At 33.6% G+C, this 12,988-nt stretch overlaps 1 protein-coding gene across 1 annotated transcript in view; it reads left to right on the top strand.

Annotated features, from left to right (window-relative positions):
• The first annotated feature begins 9,160 nt into the window (after nt 1-9,160).
• Nucleotides 9,161-12,988, top strand: part of LOC105179280 (ubiquitin carboxyl-terminal hydrolase 13-like) — a 12,773-nt gene continuing 8,945 nt past the window's right edge. Inside the window, exons 1-3 of the mRNA XM_020691275.1 lie at nt 9,161-9,293; nt 9,403-9,580; nt 10,415-10,470. Coding sequence (XP_020546934.1) covers nt 9,220-9,293; nt 9,403-9,580; nt 10,415-10,470 — 308 coding nt within the window. The 5' untranslated portion in view covers nt 9,161-9,219. The remainder of the gene's footprint in view (nt 9,294-9,402; nt 9,581-10,414; nt 10,471-12,988) is intronic.

The following is a 12,988-nucleotide window of genomic DNA, read 5'->3' on the forward strand; positions in this document are numbered from 1 at the left end:
TTAGATCACTAATACATTATGTGCATGAATCATGTGGACTGCAATCAATCGAGAAATGTCCCACATTAATATATGAAGACAATGCGGCGTGCGTCGCCCAAATCAAGGATGGTTATATTAAAGGCGACAGAACCAAGCATATATTACCAAAATTTTTCTCCACTCACGAGCTTCAAGTGGAAGGCAAAGATCAGTTCAACAAATTTCATCAAGTCAGAACTTAGCAGATTTTTTTATGAAGGCATTACCAACAAAGGTGTTCAAACAACTCGTACGTAATATTGACATGCGACACCTGAAAGATATCTGCTTCAATTGAGGGGGAGATTATACAACTGTACTCTTTTCCTTAGCCTTGGATTTTATCCCATTGGATTTTTCCAGGCAAGGTTTTTAACGAGGCAGGATGTATATGATAAAGAGGTATGCATTCAAGGGGGAGTATTATATATAATATGTATATTTGAATGCATACACCTCTTCATATTCTTTTTTAATACCCATTATGTTATACACCCTTTTGTATCCCCCATTATAATTTGTAATTAAAATAGTTATGATGTATTTTGTAACCACAATTTTGGTGGTCTATAAATACCACCATGTATTTCATTTCTAAAGTGATTTTTGGAGTGAACAAAGAAAGTTTGTTGGAGAAATACATATATTTGGTATATTTGATGCATACACCTCTTCATATTCTTTTTTAATACCCATTATGTTATACCCTTTTGTATCCCCCATTATGATTTGTAATTATAATGATTTATGGTGTATTTTGTAACCACATTTTTGGTGGTCGATAAATACCACCATGTATTTCATTTGTAAATAGTTTTGGAAAGAATAATAAAGTGATTTTGGAGAAATACATATATTGTTTTCTTTATATTCTATTAAGAGTGATAGGCTAATAAACTTAGAAATCTCTAAGTTTATAACAAGAAGTTAATTTTCTCGTATAATTAGACAAGAATAGGCAAAATGAATAACATGCTTCAAAAGCAATAAAATCACGTTATCATGCTTATTCACATTGAACCGGGCAATGATACCACTTGAAAGCAACAAAAATGCGAGTGGATAGGCCCGAGAATGCGCAAGCGAAAGCGGTAAATAAAAATTCACAAATTTAAAAAATCAAATTAAATAAAATCATGGTTCCAAGGGTGTACCATTGGAGTTCCTGGGCATTCGATTTAGTTAATTAAGTAAGCAATAAACTAAAACAAGGCTTATAGTAAAATTAAAACTAGAAGATGCAAGAAACGTAAATCAAGGATTACCTTTGCTTGATTTACTTTGAACTTTCTTTCGTTGATTTGTTCATGCGAGAATTCAACGTAGAAGCCCTCTAAAGACACGTCCACACCACACCGGAATATGGAATCTCTCGTTGCAAACTACATAAAGAAGATCATTCTGAATGGTTTCAGGTATAAATTCGATGATGAATGAGTGACAAAAGAAGACATAAATAAAGGGTTTAGACGAGCTTTATGCAGGTAAAGAAGAAGTAAGTTTTCCTTTTATTTTTCCTACTTTTGTTAAAGCTTGTTCATACTTTCTTACCTTTTCATTTATGTCTTGACAGCATGTAATGACAACAAATCCAGATAATGCCCCCCTCAAGTTTACGAGGCAATCTAATGCCTATATTCTGGTGTACATACGTGAAAGTGACAAGGATAAAATACTGTGCGACATTGATGACAGAGATATTTCTCAGCATCTTAAGGTTTTATAAAAAATCAGCTCAAGTCATTTTTACTTTTATAAAAGAAACTTAGAGGGTGTTTGGCTAAGTTTAATTGGAACATATTATGCCTCTAGATCTTATAGGATATTTTAAGATTTCACAGATATTTATTCTTATTTTGAAAATAAGTTCTTAAATTATTTGGATAAATATGATGCTTGAGGTTGTATGACATTACAGTGTTATATAATAAGCGTTTGGATTAATTATATTTTGTCATCCGCACTATGACAGTTTTTATACATTGGCATCTAAACTTTTTTGGTGTCAACCTACCATCTTAATGTTACAAAATTTTACACTTTGCCAAAAGATTAATCAAACTCTTAGAATTCAAGATTATACAAATAGATAATTTTGTTTTGGGGGATGTAAATTATATGAAGGTTAAAACTGAAATACTAACAAAATTATGAGTGTGTTTTTGTTTTTTGGACATTATTTGAAGAACTTATAAGATATTTTGAAAACAAGATAGGTGAAGTTAACCTTTTCTTAAAGAGCTTATAAGATCCAAAACATCTTACTTAGGATCTCATGAGCTCTTCAAAAAAATAAAACAAAATTTACTAAATGTTCTCAAGAGCTTATAGGGTTCTAAACACATCTTATAAAATATTTCGATCATGTGCTTATAAGCTTAGCCAAATACCCTATTATCCTTTTTCTATATATTTCGCATTTGTAAATTTTTTTGTTCCTATAGGAGAGGTTGAAGAGGGAGCAAAAGGATAAAGAACTAAAGAAGAAAAAAAAAGCAGAAGCTAATATGTACATGATTGTAAAGGTAAATTATATTGATATTTCTTCTACATAGTTGTTGTTGTTGTTACTTGTACTATGTCGGGAAAATAACTTGTTTCGTCGAGTAAGTTAGTAATTTAACTATTTAGCATTCTACTATTCCTTAAATATCCATAATGTAATTAAAGTTGTACTATGTCACTTGTACTATGTTGGGAAAATAATATTTTTCGTATCATAATTTAGGGTCTTTCTACTTTTTGTCCCATTGGTTATGGGATTCTCACTTTTGTCCCTGTAACGTATGAAAAGTAACACTTTTGTTCTCATTACACCTTTCTGTTAGATACTTTTAACAAAAACACGTGGTCGTTAGGCCTTTACACTTTTGGTCCCTTGGATACATGACTCTCACTTTAGTCTTAACTTAAAAATACAGCACATTTGTTTCCATTCACTTAATATCACGTAGTTTTTTTCGTTAATTATTTAATAAAAATGTGTCATGAGACTAAAAGTGCTAAGTTTTGAAACTTAGTAACCAAAAGTGATAGTCCCATAGCCAATGGACCAAAAGTGGACGGCTTTATTTTATGGGAAGAAAAATGCTATTTTCCCAAACTAAGATAGAAGATGATTGACAGGAAGAGATTGCCAGAGAATTTCTTGCACCAGTGTGCTTCCAACATTTTTGGCTATGGGGAAAGCGCCAAAATAAAACTCATCATCCTAATCGGCCATTGACACTCCTAGAGGAGTCCTACACCGTAAACATCTTATGCTCTTAATTATATTTTTTATCACTTTTGCCACATCATTATGCGGTTTTTTCTGATTGTGTTCACATTGGATTTTTTACTCCTGTTGCATCTTCTATTTAGTTTCACATATATATTTTGACGTGTATAAAATCTTTTCCCTAGATAAAGTTAATAACATAATCTTTATACACGTGATATGTATATGTGAAACAAAATTGAACATGCAATAAGAATTATAATAGAAAATGTAGTTCGAGTCGTGTTGGGTAATATATAGCTTTTGGCTTCGTGTTTTCTATTTTCTTTTGGGTAATTGTAAGGGTATGAGTTCGACAAAATTTTAAGATTCAAATTCAAGTTCGGGCTCGACATAACTTGAAAAGGAAAAACTAAGTTCAAACTCAAGGTTATTTATTAAGAAAATTTAAAATTTTGATTGGGAAGATAACTTTAAAACATTAATGTATTTAAGAATATTTATTAAACATATTACACAAACAAAAGAAAGATTTACCTTATGTTTAATCATAAAAATACTTTTATATATATACACATTTCTTAATCAAAAGTAGTTAATAAATTATGAAAGAATAATGGCAATAATTAATTATGAAAGTATAATGGCAATTGATATGAAATTGAATGTATAATAATCTTAAATATTTTTACTAATCGATTAATACAAAATATAAAATTTTAAAAACTTCTTACTTATGCTAATTATACAAAATAGATTAGTTTAGTTAGGAAAGATGTGTAAAGATACAAATTAAATTATGTAAATATTTATACATAACTTGCTAATTTACAAATTTCATTAATAAAGTATAAAACATATAAAAAATATTCAGTATTTCTTGGAATTTTTCATTACTATAAAGAAGATTATCTTACAAATGTTTTGTTTTTTGTATTAATTATATAACAAAATTGTTTAATAATATAAATATATATGTAATTGAAAACATAATTTTCTAAAAATAAAACCAAACTGATTATGAAATAATTAAGATACTGCTATAGCAATTTAAATTATTATTTGTTAATTATGTAAAATAAAATAGAAGAACAAGTAGTATTATATCTCAATGTATAGAACAACATAAAAAATACTAAATCATTTATTAATCATAACTTTAGTAAATATATAAGTTAAATTATCAGATTATTTAATAGAATCCAAAAAATAAGATATTCATTGAACGCAATTCTAATATATTTTACATTATAGTATTAAATATGTATTTATTTAGGGATAATTGGACCGCCTTTTCTTTAAGTTTGGTATAATTATACGTAGACTTTATGTGATTTGAAAAATTACATCTAGTACTTCTGATTTTATTATCATCTAACAAATAGTTCTTCCCGTTAGTCAACATTCATCAAATGTGCAGATATTAGCAGAACAAAATTGAATAAAAATCCAGATTTACCTTTGATTGGCTTATTACTGAAGAATTGTAGGTCAAATAATTTTTTTCTATTTAAACTACTCTTATTCATCTTCACGCATGCTAATGCATGTGAGGAGGTATATCTTCACCTTTATAAAGGTTGTTTTGCCAAAAAAAATTTATTGACCTACAATAAGTAGTATGTCATTCGCGGATAAATATAGTTTTCCATTCCAATATCTTTTACTAATATATAAGAAAATTCTATGAATTTTGACTAATAGAGGGATTAAATTATTGAATGAAAATAAAAGATATTGTTGCTAAATGTAATTTTTCAATCTACAGACAGTTTATATATAATTACATCAAATTTTAATGAAGGATTCTATAATCATCCCATTTATATAAAATGTCTGTAAAACTAAAAATATATAAGTATTAAAAAAAAAGAGGAAACTTGCAGATAGAAACATATGTGGAAGGCGTGATTAGGGTTTGTTGATTGGCTCTGCTTTTGATTTTGATCGACACCGTTTGATGGGTACTAAATTGAAGGCACTTAACATTTTGAATGTTATCCATATGACTGTATCAATATTTCAGATTGTTATATGATTGTAAGTCAGCCATTTAAAGAGGTTATCAAGTAACAATCCCAACGATGACAAATAGAGCGTGCTCATGTAATTCATGATAATTCCAAATGTATGCAGTAAATGAGCTTTGAAGGCCTTTTTTTACATCATTGGTCTTATTAAATTTTTGTACTATGATTAAGAATTTTTGCGCCGGCCCTCTCCCTGATAAAGAAAGTGATGACATTTTACTGTTCTTTAAGCTTTACAATAAAAATGACGACTCTCCTGACTTATATATATTCCGTCCACATAAGCTAACTGCCAATGTAACAAACTAACCATGTGGGCAAAGAGCTGGCCCAATGACAATTCGAATAAATGACAAGGCAGGCCACATAAGTAACAGAACAAACAAAATAAAGAAGACAAGTTTTTCAAATGCAATTTAATTAAAATATCTCATCCAGCGTCCAAAATGCCAATGTCTGCGTCTATTTCCTCAAGCTACTGCTATTGTTGGTTTAGCTGTTGTTGCTGCTTACATTGCTGCTGCAAATGGAGATGATCAACTCAACAGTCCCCCCACAAGTGGGACGGGGATCGAGAGACACCAGGCCCAAGTTGGAGGTAAATACATCAAGCAATTGCATAAAACCAGGAACAAAGGAAGGAGAAATAAAACAATCCTTGAAGGCATTTCGAACGAGATGACAGTCTAATTCGATGTGCTTCGTACGCTCGTGGAAGACCAGGTTAGCTAGAATATGTAACGTGGCCTTATTATCACAAAACAAATAAATAGGCAGTGAGATAGGAATGCTGAAATCGGAGAGAATGTATGACATCCAACGAAGTTCACCAACAGTCGAAGCCAAACTCTTATATTCAGACTCAGCAGTGGAACGAGAAATGGTGACTACTTCTTGGTTTTCCACGATACCAACGCATCACCAAGGCAGACACAGATTCTGTGAGAGAACGCCTAGTGTCCGGGCAACACGCCCAATCAGCGTCACAGAATGCACGAAGAGCCAAGGAATTACTAGCTAGAAAATACAATCCTTTGGAGGGAGATCCCTTGAGATAACGAACCACATGGCAATGCTGCCTTCCAATGCGAGTCACAAGGTTGATTTAGGTAGTGACTAAGCTGCTGTACTGATTAGGAAACACCCGGTCGCGTGAAGCCAAGATAAAGTAATCGGCCAACCAATCTTTGATAAGAATCAGGACGCGAGAGAATGGGACCAGAGCTAGCAGCTAGCTTCAAACCAGAGGGAAATGGACTAGACGCAGATTTTGCTTGATCCAACCCAGTTTCCTTGATAATGTCCATCGCATATTTCGTCTGTGCCACATAAAGTCTTGAAGCACTACGAGCGATTTCAAGTCCAAGAAAGTACCTCGCATCTCCCATGTCTTTAATAATGAACAATTTGTGAAGGTACCGCTTAACCTAATCAATATCATCAAGAAAGGGACCTGTAATGAGAATTTCTCAATGTCCTACATCGTTGAACGATTTTATTTGCTCTACTCAACTCATCCTCGCTTCTTACACACACCTCTGCATACAAATCATCTACATAGACGAGTAAAGCCATAAGACTCGAGCATGAAGGCTTGACAAATAAGCAGAGATCGTGGACAGATTTAGCGAATCCATAAGTAACAAGCTTCAAAGTGAACTCTGCATTCCACTAGCGCGAAGCTTGCTTTAGGTTGTATAAAGATTGTTGTAATTTGCACACCAAGTTGGGAGAAACATCATATCCTTTAGGGGGCAACATGAATATGTCTTCCTTAAGATAACCGTGTAGAAATGCGTTGTTAATGTCTAACTGCTGAATAGGCCAAGCATGAGCATAACCGTGTAGAAATAGGTTGTTAATGTCTAACTGTTGAATTAGTTAATCAAATTTAGAGAAATATGAAACCTCTCGTACTTTCCTCCCTCCGAACCTAGACATGGATGAGCATGCAAGTTAAACTGACTTCTTTCTCAACCTTCCTCCCTCCAAACCTAAACACAGGAGAGCATGCACATCATGCTCACTACTTTTTCAGTTTCCTCCCTCCGGGGTTAGACGCGAATGAGCACGTACGTCACACTTACACCATCTAGACCTAGATGCCGATTACCATGCAAGACAAGCTCACCTTTTTCTCACCTTCCTCCCCTTGAACTTAGATGCGGATGAGCATGCACGTCACACTTACTCCATGTCTTCCTCCCTCCAAACCGAGATGTGGATGAGCATTTACGACAAGCTTAGGTTCCTTCCTCCAGACCTAGATGCGGATAATACGTCAAGCTCACTTCATGTCTTCCTCTCTTCCGACGTAGATGCGGATGCGCATTTATGTCAAAACTCACTTTATACGTTCCTCCATTTGGACCTAGGTGCAGATGAGCATGCACGTGCATACTTCCTTCTAACCTTGAGAGTATATCTCTACAAGAGTTGTCCTTGTTATTATTTCAAGTAGTTAATTCTCACTCAAATTCTCTTCTATAGATTCCCTTTGTAGTGTAATACCAATAGTTATTTATAATTTTTTAGATTTCATATAGTAGCTTTCCATTTGATTGAAAACCATATCTTTTAGCTGTCTCGAGTTTATGCTTATCCAATATCTCGTGCCTAGAAAATGAATTGTTATGTTTTTACTTGAATTTTATACTTAAAAATAGCAATAAGACGGCTAACATAGATGAGACTCGTATTTGCCACATTGGAGCTTGCTATTGCAAGAACCCTATGATGCAAATCTCTTAAGATTAGACATTTATTGCACTGCCATATTAGACATTTGCGTTCTTGCTTGCTCTCGAACTTATCTTTTATTTTTCTCTACATGTTTCTCCTCCTTGAGATAGTCCCTTTTATCACATGCTCAGTGATGTGCTGCATATTAACTATTGTATAAGCTACCTAAAGATAGCGTAGTTAAATTACTTTCCCAGCCCATATTATTTGTTTCATAAAAAAGTTTTACCTGTTGAAGTATTTGGATATCTGATGCACTTATTTGCTTAAAATTATAGAAAATATAAAACATGTACATTGTCTCTACGAGATAGAATGATTCATTCTGGTGTATAATGTTATATTATCCAATGACGTTGTTGGATTTTGTGGCCCATGCTCCCCCCCCTCCCACAAGTTGGATGGCTGCCCACTTGCTGCCCGGCCCATTACCTGACCCAACCCTTCTTCTACTTAACCCTATTCTTCCACTATTCAGCCGATGCCTCTTCCTCTCCCTCCTTTCTATCTCTTGTTTTGTTCCTCTCAAGTTTCCAATGCTCTTGAAAATCTCTCATCACCTCACCTCTTTCTATCTCTATTCTCTGTATTCTATCTGTGTATATATATATTGGTCTTCTGTGGTTTTAAAGAGATAGAACAACAGAAAAACTAAAACCCCTTTTCGTGAAATACTTTGTCAGAATATTTGCTGAGTGTGAGAGAAACTTTTTAGTGGAAATTTGAGTGATTCTAAATGAAGCCTAAGTGGTCTATTTGTAGATCTTTGTGTCATGGTGGCTTTGTGGGTTTTTTGCAACCATGACGGTTGTAGGCCGGTGGTGGCGCTTGGGCAATCGGTTACCAGATTTGGCTCCTGAGCCAATTACTTTACTGCTTTTCGTATTGCTATTTTTTAGTTATTCTTTCTTTATTCATTGATCTGAAATTATTGTATAAGGGTTTCCAAATCCACCATTATCTCTGTAGTTAATGTTTTATTTGGGTTCATCACTTTGTGGATAAATTCCCAACGGATCTCATCATATTATCTTCCATGATTTTTTGAAATTCCTCGCTATTTTTATTTCTCCCTCTCTTGCTCCGTGTTTCTCGTTATCCTCGTGTGATGCCTATGTTAGTGTGATTTTTTGCTCTTCGACTTCTCTTTTATTTTCTCTCTTTGCATTTCTCTTCCTTGAAATGGTCCCTTTAATCACATAGTCGATGTTTGTAATTCTGCAGGTTATCCACTTTCGCTGCTTGGAAAGGTCTGAAAAGGATGAATTTTGTTTACAACTGTGAGTTGAATAAAAGACAAACTTTTCATTCTAGAGAGTAATTTCCTATGTTATGATTGGTAATATTGATCCACTTAATGCTGCTATTCAAATATCACTAATTGTGAAGGTCAAAGCTTGATTCATATGATGAAGTTGTTAAGAGAGTAGCAAACCAACTCGGAGTCGATGATCCATCCAAACTGCGGCTTACATTACACAATATCTACTCTCATCGACCAAAAGCTCATCCTATAACATATCGAGGACTAGAAAACTTGTTAGAGATGCTGCTGCATTACGACCAAGTACGCATTCATACACTCTAAGTCGGGGTTGATTTGATCTGAAATTATTGTATAAGGGTTTTCAAATCCACCATTATCTATGTAGTTACTGTTTTATTTGGGTTCATCACTTTGTGGATAAATTCCCAACAGATCTCATCATATTATCTTCCATGATTCTTGAAAATTCCTCGCTCTTTTGATTTCTCCCTCGCTAGCTCCTTGTTTCTCATTATCTTAGTGTGATGCCTATGTTTGTTTTCTTTATTGCTTTTCGACTTCCCTTTTATTTTCTCTCTTTGCATTTCTCTTCCTCCAGATGGTTCCTTTTATCACAGAGTCGATTTTGTGCCTCATATTGACTATTATATACGTTAAGTGCCTGAACAAAGCATAATTAATTACTTTCCTAGCCCGTATTATTTCTTTCTCTACAAAAGGTTTTACCTATTGAATTATTTTGATATTTGATGCTATTATTTGCTTAAAAATATACAAAATATAAAATTTGTACATTGTCTCCTCCGAGAAACAATGAATAATATCGGTGTATAATATTATCAAGTGATCTCATCATATTATCCTCCACGACTCTTTAAAATTTTTGCTCTTTCTCTTGCACCTGGTCTTGGTTCCCATTATCTTCGTGTGCTTGTGGGTGTGCATACCTGGACACTATTAGTTAGTCAACGTACCCCATTTATAACGTCTATTTCCTTTCGGTGACCCCAAAATAATGGTTCCAAGTCTAAAAGTATTCTTTTTCCCTGTAAGTACCTTCTTGTTAAAGAAATAATGTGATGCTTCTAACTTTCATCTAATATATCCTGACTTTTTTGGTTTGTAATTCTGTAGGTTATCCACTTTCGCTCCTTGGAAACGCCTGAAAAGGATGAATTTTGTTTACAACTGTGAGTTCTATAAAAGATAGACTTTTAATTCTAGAGTGTTATTTCCTATGTTATGATTGGTAATATAGATCCACTTAACGCTGCTATTCAAATTTCAATAATTGTGAAGGTCAAAGCTTGATTTATAAGATGAAGTTGTTATGAGCGTAGTGATCCAACTCGGAGTTGATGATCCGTGCAAACAACGGCTTACATTACACAATATCTCCTCTCAGCGACCAATAGCTCATCCTATAACATATCGAGGAGTAGAATACTTGTAAGAGATGTTGCTGCATTACGACCAAGTACGCGTTCATGCGACTCTAAGTCGGGGTTCGTTTGATCTAAAATTATTGTATAAGGATTTTCAAATCCACCATTATCTCTGTAGTTATTGTTTTATTTGGGTTCATCACTTTGTGGGTAAATTCGGAACCGATCTTATCATATTATCTTCCATGATTCTTTGAAATTCCTCGCTCTTTCTTTTTCTCCCTCTCTGGTATGATTCTTTGAAATTCCTCGCTCTTTCTTTTTCTCCCTCTCTGGTTCCTTGTTTCTCATTATCTTAGTGTAATGCCTATGTTTGTGTTCTTTATTGCTCTTTGACTTCTCTTTTATTTTCTCTCTTTGCATTTCTCCTCCTCCAAATGGTTCCTTTTATCACATAGTCGATGTTGTGCCTCATAGTGACTACTGTACACGTTAATTCCCTGGACAAAGCGTAATTAATTGCTTTCCTAGCCGCTATTATTTATTTTTCTACAAAAGGTTTTACCTATAGAAGTATTTTGGTATTTGATGCTATTATTTGCTTAAAAATATACAAAATATATTATTTGTACATTGTCACCTCCGAGAAACAATGAATCATATCGGTGTATAATATTATCGAGTGATCTCATCATATTATCTTCCACGACTCTTTAAAATTTTTGCTCTTTCTCTTGCACCTGGTCTTGATTCCCATTATCTTAGTGTGCATATGGGTGTGCATATCTGTACACTATTAGTTACTCAATGTATCTCATTTATAACATCTATTTCCTTTCAATGACCCAGAAATAATGGTTCTAAGTCTAAAAGTATTCTTGTTTCCCGTAACTACCTTTTTGTTAAAGCAATGATGTGATGCTTCTAACTTTCATTTAATATATCTTGACTTTTTTGGTTTGTAATTCTGCAGGTTATAGACTTTCGCTCCTGGGAAAGGCCTAAAAAGGATGAATCTTGTTTACAACTGTGAGTTCAATAAAAGACAGACTTTTAATTCTAGAGTGTAATTTCCTATGTCATGATTTGTAATATTGATCCACTTAATGCTGCTATTCAAATTTCACTAAATGTGAAGTTCAAAGCTTGATTCATATGATGAAGTTGTTAAGAGACTAGCGAACCAACTCCGAGTCGATGATCCGTCCAAAATACGACTTACATTACACAATATCTACTCTCAGCGACAAAAAGCTCATCCTATAACATATCGAGGAGTAGAAAACTTGTTAGAGATGCTGCTGCATTTCGACCAAGTATGCATTCATACAACTCTAAGTCGGGGTTCATTTGAGTTGAAATTATTGTATAATGGTTTTCAAATCCACCATTATCTCTGTAGTTATCGTTTTATTTAGTTTCATCACATTGTGGATAAATTCCCAACCGATCTCATCATATTATCTTCCATGATTCTTTGAAATTCCTCGCTCTTTCTATTTCTCCCTCTCCGACTCCTTGTTTCTCGTTATATTATTGTGATGCCTATGTTTGTGTTCTTTATTGCTCTTCGACTTCTCTTTTATTTTCTCTCTTTGCATTTCTCTTCCTCCAAATGGTTCCTTTTATCACATAGTCGATGTTGTGCCACATATTGACTATTGTATACGTTAAGTGCCTGAACAAAGCATAATTAATTACTTTCCTAGCCCGTATTATTTCTTTCTCTACAAAAGGTTTTACCTATTGACGTATTTTGATATTTGATGCTATTATTTGCTTAAAAATATACAAAATATAAAATGTGTACATTGTCACCTCCGAGAAACAATGAATAATATCGGTGTATAATATTATCAAGTGATCTCATCATATTATCCTCCACGACTCTTTAAAATTTTTGCTCTTTCTCTTGCACTTGGTCTTGGTTCCCATTATCTTCGTGTGCATGTGGGTGTGCATACCTGGAAACAATTAGTTTCTCAACGTACCCCATTTATAACGTCTATTTCCTTTCAGTGACACCAAAATAATGGTTCTAAGTCTAAAAGTATTCTTTTTCCCCGTAACTACCTTCTTGTTAAAGAAATAATGTGATGCTTCTAACTTTCATCTAATATATCCTGACCTTTTTGGTTTGTAATTCTGCAGATTATCCACTTTCGCTCCTTGGAAACGCCTGAAAAGGATGAATTTTGTTTACAACTGTGAGTTCTATAAAAGATAGACTTTTAATTCTAGAGTGTTATTTCCTATGTTATGATTGGTAATATGGATCCACTTAATGCTGCTATTCAAATTTCAATAATTGTGAAGGTCAAAG

Source organism: Sesamum indicum, unplaced genomic scaffold (assembly GCF_000512975.1).
Source record: "Sesamum indicum cultivar Zhongzhi No. 13 unplaced genomic scaffold, S_indicum_v1.0 scaffold00132, whole genome shotgun sequence".
Lineage (NCBI taxonomy): Eukaryota > Viridiplantae > Streptophyta > Magnoliopsida > Lamiales > Pedaliaceae > Sesamum > Sesamum indicum.